This window comes from Natrix helvetica (genome assembly GCF_964273705.1).
Source record: "Natrix helvetica genome assembly, chromosome: 1".
NCBI lineage: Eukaryota > Metazoa > Chordata > Lepidosauria > Squamata > Natricidae > Natrix > Natrix helvetica.
Genome location: NC_138548.1, coordinates 292,206,398 through 292,223,875, shown reverse-complemented (window position 1 = coordinate 292,223,875; position 17,478 = coordinate 292,206,398). Strand labels below are relative to the sequence as shown.

The following is a 17,478-nucleotide window of genomic DNA, read 5'->3' as shown; positions in this document are numbered from 1 at the left end:
CGGATAGGTTCCAGACGGAACTTGGGCCACCTCCTGTGGACCTGACCCGCCCCCGAGTGGAGGACCTGGTAGTCGCATGGAATAGTGCGACTACCGGGGCCCTAGACCGGGTGGCGCCTTTGCGGCCTCTCCTGCGGCGACGAACCACCCTGGCACCTTGGTTTACCGAGGAGCTAAGGGTGATGAAACGCCACAAGAGACGCCTAGAGAGTCGTTGGAGATCCTCCCGCTCCGAATTTGACCGAGCACAGGCACGAGCCTATTTGAAGACGTACCTTGTGGCATTAAGAGCGGCCAAACGTCAACATTGTGCCGCTCTTATTGCGTCTGCAGATAACCGCCCTGCCGCCCTGTTTCGGGTGACCCGTTCCCTCTTGTTTGAGAGACCACGGGAAGCCCCACTACAGGGCAGAGCAGAGGAGTTTGGGAATTATCTACAGGACAAAGTCGCTCAAATCCGGATGGGATGGACCCCTTTCAGTGGTTCAGTAGAGACGCCCGTTGCGAGTCTTGAGGGACCGCTTTGGGAGGAGTTTGACTCGGTTGCCATCGAGGATTTGGACAGGTTGCGTGGACGTCTGCTACCCACCACATGTTTATTGGACCCGTGTCCCTCCTGGCTTGTACTGGCATCCTGGGAGGTTACGCGCGACTGGCTCCTGGGCCTGGTGAACGCCTCGTTGGGTGAGGGGTCTCTACCGGCCACCTTGAAAGAGGCGGTGGTGAGGCCCCTGCTCAAGAAGCCTTCCCTGGACCCAACGGACCTAGTCAATTATCGTCCAGTCTCCAACCTTCCTTTTTTAGCGAAGGTTGTAGAGAGTGTGGTAGCACAGCAGTTCCCACGTCACCTGGAGGAAAATGATTATCTAGACCCGCGCCAGTCCGGCTTCCGACCCGGGCACAGCACGGAGACGGCCTTGGTCGCATTGGTTGATGATCTCTGGAGGGCCAGAGATAGGGGTTGTTCCTCTATCCTGGTCCTATTAGATCTCTCGGCGGCGTTCGATACCATCGACCATGGTATCCTGTTGCACCGGCTAGAGGGGCTGGGAGTCAGGGGCACCGTTTTACGGTGGTTTGGCTCCTACCTCTCTGGGCGGACGCAACGTGTGTTGACAGGGGAGCAGAGTTCGACCCGGAGGCCACTCACATGTGGAGTGCCACAGGGATCGGTGCTCTCGCCTCTCCTGTTCAACACATATATGAAACCGCTGGGCGAGATCATCCGTGGTTTTGGAGTGGGATATCATCTGTATGCTGATGATACTCAGCTATACATTTCCACTCCGAACCACCCCAATGAGGCCGTCGAAATGATGTCCCGGTGTCTGGAGGCCGTACGGGTCTGGATGGATGGCAACCGACTAAAACTCAACCCTTCCAAGACGGAGTGGCTGTGGCTTCCGGCCTCCCGGTTCAACCAGGTGCTTCCATCTCTGGCCATCGGGGGCGTCCAACTAGCCCCCATGGAACAGGTGCGCAATTTGGGCGTCCTCCTGGATGCCCGGCTGTCCATGGACAACCATGTAACAGCCGTGGCAAGGGGGGCGTTCCATCAGGTCCGCCTGATGCGCCAATTGCGCCCCTTATTGGACCGGGATGCCCTACGCACAGTCACCCATGCGCTAGTGACGTCTCGCCTGGATTACTGCAATGCTCTCTACATGGGGCTTCCCTTGAGATGCACTCGGAGACTACAGTTGGTCCAGAACGCGGCCGCGCGGGTGATTATGGGGAGGACTAGATACTCCCCTGTAACACCTCTCCTGCGCGAGCTGCACTGGCTGCCTGTGGTCTACCGAGTGCGTTTCAAGGTTTTGATTATGATCTTTAAAGCGCTCCATGGCACAGGGCCTAGTTATATGCAGGATCGCATCCTGCCCCACACATCCCTACGACCAATTCGCGCACACAGAGAGGGACTTCTCCGGGTGCCGTCCGCCAAACAGTGTCGGGGGGCGACACCCAGGAGCAGAGCCTTCTCTGTGATGGGCCCAGCCCTGTGGAATGACCTCCCCCGTGACATCAGGATTACTTCCGATCTCCGCTCCTTCCGTGTTCAGCTGAAGACCCACCTCTTTCAATTATCCGGCCTGGCTCAATCGCAATCGTAATTTTCCCATTCCTCCAAACTGTTTTTTAAATTGTCCTTAAATATTAATTTTTTGGGTTTTTACAATTGGGGTATTTTAAAGCTGATTTTTAACTGTCTATTGATGTAATTTGTTTCCTCCTCCGTGTACGTATGTGTGTTGTGTATGTATGTACGTTTGGTGTTGTTATGTATTTTTTATGTTTTATGCTCCATTGTACGCCGCCCCGAGTCCTACTTGGAAAGGGAGCGGCTAATAAATCCAAATTTATTATTATTATTATTATAAAACGCTGTTACATAGAAGAGGGAAAAAAAACTTTCTAAGGCAGTCCAATAAAGATAAATTTTGCCGCTTTATTCTTTTGCTTAAAGGACTAATTTATCTTTAAAAAAAATTTCTTTGGGCAAACATTCTCAAAGAAAAAAATCTCACCAGCTGGACTCACTTTCACTGTCTTCTTTCCGGAGCCGTCTCTGACTTTGTCAGCCTGGGGGCTGTCTGTTTACTGCTGGCTTGGAGAACTTCCCTTGGGTCGATCAGAGACTTTGCAGTGTCGCTGAGACCAGCAAGGATTTGTCTCCCTGTCACCATCTCTCCGGGACGGTTTAGGTCCATACGGACCATGCAGCTGGTAAAAGAATCAACGGCGGTCTTGGACTATCGAGACCGCACGTTGTGTCGGGACATCTGGCTCGTTCTCCATAGAGGGCGCTTTTTTAGAGGCTTTTTTTAAACAGTTAAGCAGAGTCATCCACGGTGAGGCAGCAACTAGCTCAGCTTTTTCCTTTTACATTTTTTTTCTTTTCATGATGAGAGCGGTGAGACTGTGCCTCACTTGCCTCACCTGACTGCACATCACTGCCGTGATACCACTATCGGTTTGGCCAAACTGGGCCGAACCAGTAGGAACCCACCTCTGGTATGTATGTAATACTGTACATATTACAGGAAATAATATGCCTATTATTTAAAACTGTGAGAGAAAAGTACTATGGACCTGTAAGTCACTGATGATGGCAGTAGTTTTTATTGGAGAACTGGCGATGTTCTCTCTTTTTTCCTTCCAGATTTTCCTTGTTATTTCTCAGCATCTCATGGATTTGGTGATCTATTTTTCATTCTTTGGAAGGAATATGATAGTTTCTGTCCTGGGGTTTGCAGTGCCTTCCCTGTTTGGTGCCCATTAGAAATGCCGATGCAGCAGCTAGCAGATCTGTACTCCCCCAAAATACGTTTGGTGGGCTGAGAAAAGGAGCTACAGATTTTGTACTGTGTTTTGAGTAAAACCTGGAACCATGTAACTATGTATAGAGAACAATGTGTCCCTCCCCCCTCCCCACTATCCATCCAGTTTGGCATAGTGGTGAAGGTGCCTGGACTGGAAACCAGGAGAGTATGAATTTCTACATATGTATAGCCAGGTTGATGTAGTGGGGAAGACAATGGCTTAAATGCTTAGGCATGAAAGTCGACTGGATGACCTTGAATCAGTTGCTCTCTCTCTCTCTCTCTCTCTCTCTCTCTCAGTTCAACTTACCTCACAGGATTGTTGTGAGGAAAATGGTATTGCTTATTACTTATAAAGTAATTTATCACTAATATTGCGGGTACTTATGAAGTAATAAAGGTGGGATAAGAATAGAATTGAATAGAATGTTACAGTCATACAGTCATAAGTGGGAGATGATGGGTGATAGGAACAATAGTAATGCAGACTTAGTGAATAGTTTGACAGTGTTGAGGGAATGATTTGTTTAGTAAAGTGATGGCAAGTGATTACATAAAAATGTAAATAAATATATAACAAATAAATGGTTAATAGTTTTCAAAAGTAAAATAGACCTTTCAATTATGTAATCAATAAAGTCCAGCAATGAACTGATTAATCTGATATTCAGGTTTCTGAACAGAAATGCATAATATTTATATGTATATAGGTATTATTATTCTATTTAAATAAATAGAATAAATAGAAATATTTATTAGAAAAAACACTGTTTAGTGTTTTGATTTGGCACTTCTTTGATATGGGCAGAGTGCTTGAAATTATTTATAAACTGCATGAAAGGCAATAATTCAACTGGCAGAAAGGGTAAGCTTCATTCATTTCTTGCATGTCCTGCATCTTTCTTCATATATTCTTTGCCAGGAAAAAAGTGCATTCCTGTTTTCAAAAATAGAGAAAAAGCATTTTTTTTCAAAAGCTGTTAAATCCCAAACACCCTAAACTCTTCACTGATAAATTTAATACAGAAATAACATGCTTAAAAATATAAGGCTTTATTGTAATTTGTTTACACAGCAGGAAATAATCTTTAAAAAGTTTCCACTTTGTTTTGTTTTCATAGCCAACAAATATAACTTTAGGTTGATTTCTTTTGATTTTATGAGAACTAGCTCTTAACTACAATGACTAGATTCACACACTGTGTTGCTATGCTATGCTTTTGTTTGGCATGTTGTGTGAATTTGGCATTGTGTTTCGTAATTTTATATATATAAATATATGTGTGTGTGTGTGTGTGTGTGTGTGTATTTGTGTTACAACCCCTGGTATGCCCAAATATGGGAGGGAGCTATACTAGTCTATACTCTATACTAGTCTCCCTTTATTTATTTATCAGCACAAATACAACACACACACACACACACACACACACACACACACACGACTTTTAGAGTGGTTTGTATCAATGGCAATAGCACTTAGACTTATATACCACTTTATAGTGCTTTACAGCATCCTCTAAGCAGTTTACAGAGTCAATATACTGCCCCCAACAATCTGGGTCCTCATTTTACCAATCATGAAAGGATGTAAGGCTGAGTCAACCTTGAGTTGGTCAGGATTGAATTCCTGGCAGTCAGCAGAATTAGCTTGAAATGCTGCATTCTAGCCACTGCACCATCACACCTCATCAACCCAGTCACTTGAACTTATTCAACAAATTATAGTTAAGGAAACACAGGAATATTATTACAGGTGACCCCTGACAAGCCTAGGCCTCGGTAACCCATTTATGCAGAGAGAATACAGAGTGGCAGATTTAGGGCTGAAACTGAACCAATGACAGGAAATGCAGAAACAATGAGATTCATACAAGCTTTCTCAAATAAACACCCCAGGAAATATTTGAGACGGAGCAGTCAGCTTAATATACAGAAAAGAAAGGACATAGGATTATGTAATAGAAAGCAAAACAGAAAGGTAGATAAAGCATTCAAATATATAGGAGTAAAGAGAATAAGATAGTAAGAAAAGATTAAACAGATAGGTGGAGAAGAAGCCTTAAATTGTAAATGCTTGGAACTCAAAGTTGTTGCAGGAGTGAATCCATCTGAAGATATGAGCATCTAGGAAGTCCAAACATCATGATGGGACAGAAAATAAATCATTGCTCTAGCCCAGTGTTTCTCATGCTGCCTAGGGAATTCTGGGAGTTGAAGTCCCCACATCTTAGTAAAGGTAAAGGTTCCCCTCACACATATGTATTAGTTGTTCCTGACTCTAGGGGGCGGTGCTCATCTCCGTTTCAAAGCCGAAGAGTCAGCGCTGTCTGAAGCTGTCTCCGTGGTCATGTGGCCGGCATAACTAAACGCTGAAGATGCACAGAACACTCTTACCTTCCCACCAAAGGTGGTCCCTATTTTTCTACTTGCATTTTTATATGTTTTCGAACTGCTAGGTTGGCAGAAGCTGGGACAAGTAACAGGAGCTCACTCCTTTACGCAGCACTTGGGATTCAAACCACTGACCTTTCTGATCGACAAGCTCAGTGTCTTAGCTACTGAGCTACCGCATCCCTAAACCCCCACATCTTACAGTTGCCAAAATTGAGAAACACTGTTATAACATCTTGAGATGAATGAAAACGCAAGTTTAAATTACATTTGGATAGCAAAGATAGTAGAAAGAGCAGATCTTTTAGATCTAAAAAGAGAAAAAAAGAAATGTCCAGAAAAGAAAATGACTCCTTCAAAGATAGCCCATTTCTAACATGTTTGCTGTGAATAAATCGAAGTAGATATATACCTAATCAATTTGCAGAACACTTTTATGGATGAATCAAACAAATTAATGGCTCACATCTCTTTTGCTCAGGTGGACAACAGTACTATAATACTAATGTTTGATGTATCTATCTATCCATATATTTAGTAAGTTGCTTTCATTTTAAATGTCTGTCCTCATAATCAAGCATGTTGGTCTCTTACCAATATTGTCTGCAGCTCTTTCCTGCCTGTCCAGAAATTTCTTTTTGGGGGTCAAAATGGAGACCAAGAACCCCCCCCCTCACGACTCATTTCTCCAAAATATCTGCTTTGTTTAAAAGTACCAAACAGTGGTATCTGGAGATTCAGAAGAGGTGTTATTATTGTCTCTGAATTTCTGGAATTCATACATTCAGACTGATGAAGCAGAATTGTCACTAAGGATTTGCAGTGCATCTAGCCCAGCTTCACCACACCAGAGTGGAACAGAAATCAATATACAAGTTTTTCAAAAAGCTCACAATATGTATCTAGTTTCAGAAATCCTTATAATAACCATCGCACAGAGGGATGCCTGAGGAAGCAGAGAACAGCTTTGACCATTCTAAGCCAATATGACAACATTGCAGTTGTTAGGACTAAGACTTATTTGTGTACATTTTCCATGAACTTGCAGTTCTTACATACATTGTACATTGCCCCAATTGGATGCAAAGCTCCAAAATGTTTCATGAATCTAAATGTTTATTCCTATAATAATGTTTCATTCCTGTGTCCTTTACTTGAAAGTCTTATAGGTTTTATCTGTATTCACTGACATTTGTATTGATTCAGGTGAGCCATGATCTAATCTCAGTTTCTTCAGGAGAAAAATCAGTGCAAACCCCCTCTTAATAATATCTGCTTTTTGTAATTCAAGAAGTAAAATTTTCCCTACAGATGGAGACTCAACGTTAACTTGTTTTCCACTCTTTTCTCCATGGAACAGTAACTCATTCTCCTGTCAATCATGTCATCTGCAATCCAATATGGTACAAATACATAATGCAGAGCACAGGCGGAAAAACAAATTCCAAAATACATGAATTGTGTAATTCATTTATTATAAAATGTACTCCTACAATGTAATATATTACATCTACTCAATGGAGTATAACCTTTTAAATTTTACATTGTTTTGTTGTTATTAGTCACAAAGTCGTGTCTGACCCATTGCGACCCCATGGACAATGTTCCTCCAGGCCTTCCTGTCCTCTACCATCCTCTGGAGTTTATTTAAGCTTACACCTACTGCTTTGGTGACTCCATCCAGCCACCTCATTCTCTGTCGTTCCCTTTTTTTTCCCCCTCAATCGTTCCCAGCATTAAGCTCTTCTCCAGTGAGTCCTTCCTTCTCATTAGGTGGCCAGAGTATTTGAGTTTCATCTTCAGGATCTGGCCTTCTAAAGAGCAGTCAGGGTTGATCTCCTCTAGGACTGACCGGTTTGATCGCCTTGCAATCCAAGGGACTCACAGGAGTCTTCTCCAGCACCAGAGTTCAAAGGCCTCACTTCTTTGGCGCTCAGCCTTCCTTATGGTCCAACCTTCACAGCCATACATTGTAACGGGAAACCATAGCTTGACTATACACACTTTTGTTGGCAGGGTGATGTCTCTGCTTTTTAGTATGCTGTCTAGATTTGCCATAGCTTTCCTCCCCAGGAGCAAGCATCTTTTAATTTCTTGGCTGTAGTCCCCGTTTGCAGTTATCTTGGAGCCCAGGAAAATAAAATCTGTCACTACCTCCATTTCTTCCCCATCTATTTGCCAGGAATTGAAAGGGCCGGATGCTATGATCTTAGTTTTCTTAATGTTGAGTTTCAAACCAACTTTTGCACTTTCCTCCTTCACCCGCATCAAGAGATTCTTTAGTTCCTCTTCATGTTCTGCCATTCTGCATATCTGATGTTGTTGATATTTCTCCCGGCAATCTTAATTCCAATTTGTAATTCATCTAGCTCCACCTTTCTCATGATGTGCTCTGCATGTAAGTTAAATAGGCAGGACAACAGTATACAGCCTTGCTGAACTCCTTTCTCAATTTTGAACCAATCAGTGGTTCCGTGTCCAGTTCTCACTGTTGTTTCTTGACCCACCTATAGGTTTCTCAAGAGACAAATAAGATGGTCTGGTATTCCCATCTCTTTAAGAACTTGCCACAATTTGTTGTGATCCCCACAATCAAAGGCTTTAGCATAGTCAATGAAGCAGATGTTTTTCTGGAACTCCCTAACTTTCTCCATGATCCAGTGTATGTTAGCAATTTGATCTCTAGTTCCTCTGCCTCTTTGAAATCCTGCCTATACTTCTGGTAGTTCTTGGTCCACATACTGCTGGAGCCTAGCTTGTAGGATTTTGAGCATAACTTTGCTAGCATGTGATATGAGTGCAATGATGCGGTAGCTTGAACATTCTTTGGCATTGCCCTTCTTTGGGATTGGAATGTAAACTGACCTTTTCCAATCCTGTGGCCACTGTTGAGTTTTCCAAATTTACTGGCAAATTGAGTGTAGCACTTGTTCTGCATCAGATTTTAAGATTTTGAATAGCTCAGCTGGAATACTGTCAACTCCACTAGCTTTGTTGTTGCTCAGACTTCCTAAGGCCCATTTGACTTCACATTCCAGGATGTCTGGCTCAAGGTCAGTGACCACCCCATCATGGTTATCAGGGACATTAAGCTTGTTCTTGTATAATTCTTCTGTGTAATTTTGCTACTTCTTCTTAATCTCTTCTGCCTCTGTTAGGTCCCTGCCATTTTGGTCCTTTATCATGCCCATCTTTGCATGAAACATTCCCTTCATCTCTCCAATTTTCTTGAAGAGATCTCTGGTCCTTCCTATCCTATTGTTTTCTTCTATTTCTTTGCACTGTTCATTTAAGAAGGCATCTCTTCTAGCTATTCTCTAGAATTCTGCATTCATTTGGGTGTATATTTCTCTTTCTCTCTAGCCTTTCTCTTCCCTTCTTTCCTCAATTTGTAAGGCTTCCTCAGACAGCCATTTTGCTTTCTTGCATTTCTTTTTCTCTGGGATGGTTTTAGTTGCTATCTCTTGTACAATGTTGTGAACCTCCTTCCATAGTTCTTCAAGATGGACAGGTCATAGCAGAGAGCTCTGACAAAACGTGATCCACTGGAGAAGGAAATGGCAACCAGCTCCAGCCATGAAAACCACATGGAAGTACATAAAGTTATAATCATATAAATTGCCTTAAAAAATACTAACCATAGATTTCTGGCCTTATATTTTTATGTGAATATACATATTTGTATGCATAATGTAAGGTAACTCTCATCAACTCTAGATCTGAAGGCACTATAAAATAAATCCAGTGGCTGCTATGTGTTATGTGCAAACCTTATTTACAGTGAAATCAAAGTTTATTGATTTACTGTACTTAGTCTTTTTCTCACACTTGCATGGTATGATAGGTTTAAATTATTGGGTTTGAGGGGAGGGTTATACATAGCATAGCATAGCATAGCATAGCAAAGCATAGCATAGCATAGCAAATCATAGCATAACATAGCATAGAATTCTTTATTGGCCAAGTGTGATAGCACACATAAGGAATTTGTCTCCAGTGCATAAGCATATACATACATATACATACATACATACACACACACACACACACACACACACACACACACACAACTATATATTTTTACTTAGTAAATCCTATGAAAATCAACATGACTTTTCTGGTTGCATTGTGAAAGATCTTCATATGAGACCAACAATCCAGCTGCTGACACAATTTGCTTGTTCCCATAGGCCAATCAGATGCTTCAATCCCGAAGGTCAACCACCCCCTGAAGCCTATGTAGGCTTAACTATGTCACCTGTCTCTATCAACCAACTGTTTTTACTCTCACCTTCTTCCAAGTGAAAGGGCAGCCTTTCAGTCCAGACTAGCCTACCGCTTCTTAGCCAGGCTTGAATCTACTTGGCTTCAGAGCCGAGAAAAAGGCTGGCTTGACTGTACACCGCCCCGAGTCCCTTTGGGGAGAGGGGGCGGTATAAAAATCGAAATAAAGGTAAAGGTAAGGTAAGGCAGGGCCATCTGCTAAAACCTCCTCCTGAGCTAAATCAATGCATATTTTGGCAATCAGAAAGGTAGGAGGTCTGCTCTAAAGACCAGGCCTATGGTTTTGCACCCGGGGCTGCCTTCTGAGCTCAGGGTCTCCCTGCCTCCCTCTATTTATGCAGATTGAGCTAAGAGCCCCCCACTCCCGCTAAACTCTTCATGGTGCCCCACCCAGCCCTCGCCTCATCGTTGCTCGAGCTCCTTCTCCGCTAAGGGGCAGGAAGGTGTATTGCGTTCTTTCAGGTACCCGGGGGCCAAGTCGTCAGGCTGTAAGCTAGGCCGGGGGGGGGGGGGTCTTGCTGCTGCATCTGGGCAGGACCGAGGGGCGGGGAGCCCAGATCTGCGTGCTATGATGAAATCCCCTCGCCGGCGGGTATAGGGAGACGGCGGCTCATTGCAATATTCAGCAGCGGTAGCAACGGAGGCACCGTCTTTCGCCTGCTCGCTCCTCTCCGCCTCCTCTCCTCCGCCTCCTCCCCCAGCCGCTCCATGGCAGAGCTGCCCTGACTCCCCCGCTGCACCGCGCCGCCTGCCCGCCAGCAGCCCCGCCCGCCCAACCCGCTCCGGCCCGGAATGATCTGAACCTTCCGACAGACACGCACCCGAGTCCAGCGCAATCGCCGATCGCAGGTGAGTGGCGCCTCGGCACGCTTCCTCTCCCCCCCCCCCAAGATCCTGGGCGTCCGCTCGGACGGGGAAAAGGATGCCGGGGTGGGGGTGGGGGGAGAAGGGCAGTCGGTCATAACGCTGCCCTGAAGGTGAAGCCCTCAGGTCTGCGCAAGGGTTGCAATCTCTCCTCAGGCGTTTCCTTTGGAAAGCGGAGCAGAATGGAGAAAAGGAGATGGCTCTTATTCGCGGGTATTCTGCCCACCAAAAAATCTACGGCCACTCCTTTGACTCTCCCCACCACCATCCCCACCACCACGGCGTCCCTCCCCATTTCCTCCTCTGGTTTCAAGGACGCGGAGTCACCCTCGTTTTCACCCTTCGTCTTCTTCGTGGGTGGAAAAAAAGCATCCTGGCGCGCGCGCTCTCGCACTCCCCGCGACCGTGAGCGATGCTTTTGAGGAAAACCCGGGCTCGGAAGGTGTTGCTTTCCGCCCCCGCGGCTGCAACCCCTGAGTCAAGCGAGGTAGGCCCGGGCTGGGATGGCAGATCAGGGCGAGGGGGACCAGCTGTTGCAGCAGTAATAACTATGCCCAGACTTGTTGAATTGGGGGCCGAAGGTTACCTTTCCCTGAGGGACCCAACCTGGACTCCAACGATGGCTATGGAGGCGCCCAGACATCCCCACCCTCCCTTCCGCTCTTCCTTTGGAGACCCAAGAGAGACGGTCTCCTGCCTGTTCCAGCACACTTAGCTGGCGGGAAGGCAGGGCTTGCAACGAGATACTGCTGGAGAATATGGAGGTATTTTTGTGACTACTGTACTGTGAAGTATAGTCTGAGCTACTCCCCATCTCTTTAAAACCTGACTCATCCCCACCCCCAATAATCTTATCCTGGCTAGGAGCAGCTGAAGCCATCTTCCCCCCTTGTCTTGTCTCCATGCAGAGCTCAGTGCCGGGATGGATGTGTTTATGAAGGGCTTGTCCAAGGCAAAGGAAGGGGTTGTGGCTGCAGCAGAGAAGACCAAGGAAGGGGTAGCAGTGGCAGCCGAGAAGACCAAGGAAGGCGTGCTGTATGTTGGTAAGGTTGCTGCAGGCAAAGCTGCAGAGCTGCCCCTCTCACCATGCCCCCCCCCTTGCAGGGAAACAAATCTGCCAAGCAAAGAGAGGAAGGATTAAAAGAGAAGGAGGAGGCAGGCAGGCTTCCATTGGTTAGGGTTTTATCATTATTCTAGTTGATTCCTCCAAAGTGACAATGGCTTCCCTTCCTCAATAATTATTTCTGTCTATGCAATGATTCTAGATAAGAAACAAAAGAGAGAGAGAGAATCCAATGGCAGGATTCCTTTCTGCGCTTTCTGATTGCCTTCAGTATCCAAAAGATTTCATCTTCTAGGGCTCACCTTTACCTATGAGATTATGTTTGATTTTCAAGCAATTATCATGTCTCCTTTCCTCTGTGGTAGATCAGATTTCAAATCCAATTAAGAGAACACTGGTTGAATGCACTGGTTTATTTAATTTTGGTTTAGTATGTTGTGTGAACCCAACCATTATAAAAGCCTCTCGACCTTTTCCTTCATGATTTGAGACCGCTTCAGTTCCGAGATGTGATTTCCTTTCTGTAAAGATGCAATTCCAACTCATGAGGTGAGTGTACTGGAGTCTTTCTGCTACTCCAGACATGAGATGGAATGTTTTCATTGGGGAGGGGGGAACATTGGGATCTCTCAAAGCCGTTTTCCTACCACAAACTCCAAGGGTATAGTCCCTTGGGAAAAAGCAGGGATGTGACAGATTATGGATTTATGTTAAATGTTTAATTTCATCCAGTTTTATAAATTCATCAGTGAACAACCATTCTACCAACACTTGAATAAATCATGCCTCCACTAATATTACACTCTTTTTTGAAATGATGAAACCCACTCCCAAATTCTTCACTCCTGAGAATCATCTATCAACTTCTCATCATCATTCCATTTTGTCATTCATCATCCTAGTGCTGATTCACAATCTTCCCGTACAATTGCTCTTCCTTGTAAAACTGTAAACTCAATATAAATAAAATAATCACTGAATGAGTGCAGTTGTAACTAATTATAATTGTGATACCATTTGCAAAAAACAAGGCAACAAAAATCTTCAGCAACACCATAAAGTATAGGTAGTTCTCGACTTACAACCATTTATTTGGTTCCATTCGCAGTTACAACAGCACTGAACAAAGTGACATGATCATTTTTCACACAATCATTGCAGCATCTTCATGGTCACGTGATCAAAATTTGGACATCTGGCAACTGGTATGTATTTATGACAGTTGCAGTGTCCTAGGGTCATGTGATCACCTTTTGTGAATTCTGACAAGCAAAGTCAATGGCAAAGCCAGAGTCACTCAACACCGATGTTAACTAACTTAACATCTTCAGTGATTCACTTAACAATTATGGCAAGAAGGGTCATAAATTGAGGCAAAACTCACTTAACAATTGTCTTGCTTAGTGATGGACATTTTGGGTTGTTGTGACTGTAAGTCAAGGACTTACCTGAACCAAGATCAAAGGGAAGGGATTTGAAATAGTAATTTATAACAGATATTTCTTAGATATATTTACAGAAAAAAATAATGAGAGAGAGGGAGATGTGAATGAACCTAATGCTGAAAATCAACTCTTAGGGGAAAAGACAATTGTGATGAAAAAGCAACATGATGTAGACTCTACTATCCATTAGCCTGGACACATTCAATTCAACTCTTTTCTTAATTTGTCTTCCTCAGCCAGTCTGAGCCTTAAATTGATCAGCTCTCAATCCAAACATCAAAGGCAGACAATAAAGTTGATTTGAGCTATATATGAATCCAGGTCTTTTCCCCCAGAATCTCTATGTTTTGCCAAATCAAATCATAAAAAGTCTCCAACTGTGATCTGCCATCATGGGGATTGCCAGGCACAATTTAAGAGAAATGCTGGTTGAACTGTAGCACTATAGACTAGCAATGGCTTTTAGTCTTTGAAACGGTATAATATCTCTTGAATTGCAAGCACCAAACCTTAAATACGAACTGAGAATGATAATCAAATTGGGACAGCTTATCCTGGAGAAGATCTATCTATGAGTTTACTATGATTTGATGGTACATAATCAGCTGTACCATCAAATTACACAGAGAAAGAGAGAACAAATATCTTGTATATTATTTACACATACAATAAAAATGAGAATACCTAATGGTGTTGTCCTGTAATCTTTTTCCATCCTGGTGGTCTATAAATAAATTAGACTACAATTCCCATATTTCCTGCCAACAAGGCTTCCAGATCTTGTGATTAGAGAATTTGTGATTGTAGTTATCTTGAAACTAGGTCTGTATGAACCTTATTTTTTTTCTTTAGTTAAGCCATCATTCTTTTGCTTTGTCCACAAAACATGCTTTCCAGGAACTAACTAAGCATGTTGTGAAAGTGATTTAATTCTCTGGCTTTGCATGAACTGCTGAACACCAAATTAACCAACTGGGATGAATTCCAGCAATATGGTTGGGTGAAAAGGGGGGGGTATTTGGGGGTTCAGTGTGCTAGGCATACATAGCAGTTCCCTGTATCTTGCCCAATTTCTCTTCCTCATATCTTCTTGAGTGTGATCTCTTTATTTTTTCAATCTGTGGGATTTTTATAAATTCCTGTTCTACTATAGAAAAGATACATTAATCTGCGCCCTGTATTTAAAAAGGGTTAAGGATAAAGGAGACACCCAAAAATGATTAGAAATATCATGGTGTGTCTTGTTGAGAAGAGCCACACTCAAGGAACATTTCTTAGCAAAAGGCTAAGCCCCATTTAATGCTATTCCAGCTTAGCTTCATCTTCACTAGCAAATGTCAGGCAATACAATTAAGCAAGCAACCACATTTGCAGATTTGCACCCTTTTTGATCCATATTCTGGCTGTTTTATATGACTTGCTCATCAACACTCACTGGGTTTTAGTTTTCATAGTCTTAGTCAAACAGGAGGATCTGTTGTCCTGAGTAGTGCTGGAAGGAGAGACCACCAAAAAGCCCGAAACCAAGTGCTGGCTGTGAAGTCCAAAAGGCACCTTGAAAGAATGCAGTGCCCACCCATTTCTGCACAGTTGCCAAGACAACTAACTGGATATGTCTGGATAAAGTAACCAGATCTTGAGCTCTGATCAAAGGAAATTTGACTTCTATTTTATTTTATTTTTTTAAAAAAATAAGTTAAATCCATATTGGATCATGAGTCATGACAAGTGGCCTCTCCTTGCTGCCCATGTTTCATTTCTTTACATGTCCATGTGCAATGAAAATGAAAAATTGAAAAAAAAGAAAGAGAGGTCTGAAGAGAGGATTAATTTTAGAATGAGCCTCCCTTCAGGATTCATACAATACGATGAACCAACCAGTACATCTTTACGTTTGTCTATGGAAATCTGTCAAGATACACAGTCTTGAGTTTCCTCAATGCTTTCTGGTTTCTTAGGTTATGTTCATGTTTTGCTAATGGTTTCCACATATCTTCTTCAAAGTCATCTCTGTGGCCCATCTGACCTCAAAAGAAGTGAAGAAAACAGAGGGCCAAATTGCACCTTAGTTTAGTCTGTCTTATGAATGTAGCCAGTATAGCAACAATTCCATATTTGTCCTGCCTCCTGGCTCTTTCTCATTCTTCATCTTATTCTCCCTACTGGGAGAACCAGAGATTAAGTAACTTCCCATTTCCCCATAAGAGTTGCTCTTCTGCTGTGCCTTTGCACTTGTGACTTTAAGCATAATGTAGGTTTTTTTTTACACCTTATCTTGCATTATTTTGAATCCAACTATTAGAGTTTTTAAAGCCTAAGTGGGTTTACACATGCCACCACATATCCAACCCATTTCTGAGGAGATGCCAACAAAGTGTATCCAGACAGTACCTATTCTATTTCTTTCTTTTCTCTGTATGGGTGCTATATTGATTGGTGCTTGGTTTTTTTTTTTGGTTTACTGTTTGTGTTTGTGCTCTATACCACTGAGTTAGGGAGCCTTATAGATCATAGATAAATAGATAGATGGATGGTTGGATGGATGATAGGTAGGTAGGTAGGTAGGTAGGTAGGTTCCTCACTCAGGACAAAACAGGAAAACGACATTACTGTGCGTTTTGTATTTTGTATTTCCTGCCAGACATTGGTAATGCCTGGTACCAACTCTAAGTGATCAGATAATCTTGGCATAAGGTAAACCAAAAATTATTGTCATAGCAAAAATTAAAAAATGGAAAATAAACCACATATCCCTGTTCTGGAATAATTACTTCTTGTTTCTTTCTCTCCCCCATTGGACTTGTTAACAATGCCTTAAAAAAAGATCTAATTGCTATTGCCTTTTTGCCCTCACCCATCTCTGTCATCCCTTAAAATTCTTTTTACTTTTTAGTAAGTAAAGACATCAGGCTAGAAGCCAGGAGACCGGGAGTTCTAGTCCCGCTTGAGGCACAAAGCCATATGAGTGACCTTGAGCTAGTCACTTTCAGCCCTAGGAAGGAGGCATTGGCAAAGCACTTTGAAAACCTTGCCAAGAAAATTGCAGGGACTTGTCCAGGGCAGTCTGAGAATTGGACAAGATTGAATGGAAGGGGAAAAAATAGCCACTTAGGCTGATCCAACAAACTCATGTTGAAACAAACTATGGCTTGTGAATCCAGCCAAAGAAAACTGCTAAAGGTTTTAGAATGCCATATTTTCATTTTTAAAGTTACAGTCCAATAACAAAATGGAGATTCATTGACTGGAAAAATGATCCAATTTAGATGGATGTGTGTAGTTGGCAAGTCACATGATAATAAATTCGTTTTTGTATTCTTGATAAAATTGCTATACTTCCACCGCCTTACCCGTTTTAAAAGGAAATTAGAATATTCAGATTATTCATGGATTCGATAATTGATATTGTAATTCAACATATGTCGCAGCCAATTTATTTATCTGCTGTTTTGTGAAAGAAGAAATATTTCTTCTAAAAAAAATATTAGATATTGATGTCTTTCTTGAAGTCTTTTAAACAGTATTTATAAAGGAACTGAGAAGTCCTAGCTTCTTTAGCAGGTTATGAACAGTAATTATCTAGTGGAATGATATAGCAAACTGACCAACTCATGACTTGCTAATGTTTTGGACAACAGATCTTACAGTACTCTGATACAGGACATCATACTTACAGGACTTGATCCAAAACATTTCTCTTCTACCATTCCCAGTTCCATTTACAAGCAGCAGATCTTAAATCCACAACACTCAGCCATAATAGCCTAGTTCATATATTTTCAAATTGTAGGAAGAATTGCAGAGACCATGTGGAGTTCCAAGAGGAAGAGAGGAAATGATCAGACTGATGGAACTTTCCTCCCAATATGGCTAAGGCAAGGGATGGTAGAGAGAAATAAGGTTAGCAGGGGAGAGGCAGAAAAATGTTTCTGTCTTTGCATGCAGAGGCTGTTTTCACATGTGGAATGGGATTCACCTGTATAGACTCACCTGTGAAAAATATATTTTGTATCTGGGTGACTGCAGGACATTGGTTTAAGGATTTCATATTTATGTAAGTAGATTGATGAGATGTTGGACTGTGCCCCTTACAACTGTAAATGTG

At 42.9% G+C, this 17,478-nt stretch overlaps 1 protein-coding gene across 5 annotated transcripts in view; it reads left to right on the top strand.

Moving 5' to 3' along the window:
* The first annotated feature begins 10,411 nt into the window (after positions 1-10,411).
* SNCB (synuclein beta) overlaps positions 10,412-17,478 on the top strand; it is a 40,560-nt gene continuing 33,493 nt past the window's right edge. Inside the window, exons 1-3 of one of the 5 annotated variants that reach the window (XM_081969406.1) lie at positions 10,412-10,463; positions 10,703-10,850; positions 11,774-11,908. In XM_081969406.1, the coding sequence (XP_081825532.1) occupies positions 11,788-11,908 (121 nt within the window). In that variant the 5' untranslated portion in view covers positions 10,412-10,463; positions 10,703-10,850; positions 11,774-11,787. Of the gene's footprint in view, positions 10,464-10,506; positions 10,851-10,992; positions 11,079-11,250; positions 11,353-11,542; positions 11,630-11,773; positions 11,909-17,478 lie in introns of those variants that run through there. The other 4 variants (XM_081969405.1, XM_081969404.1, XM_081969408.1 and 1 more) reach the window with 4 other exon arrangements.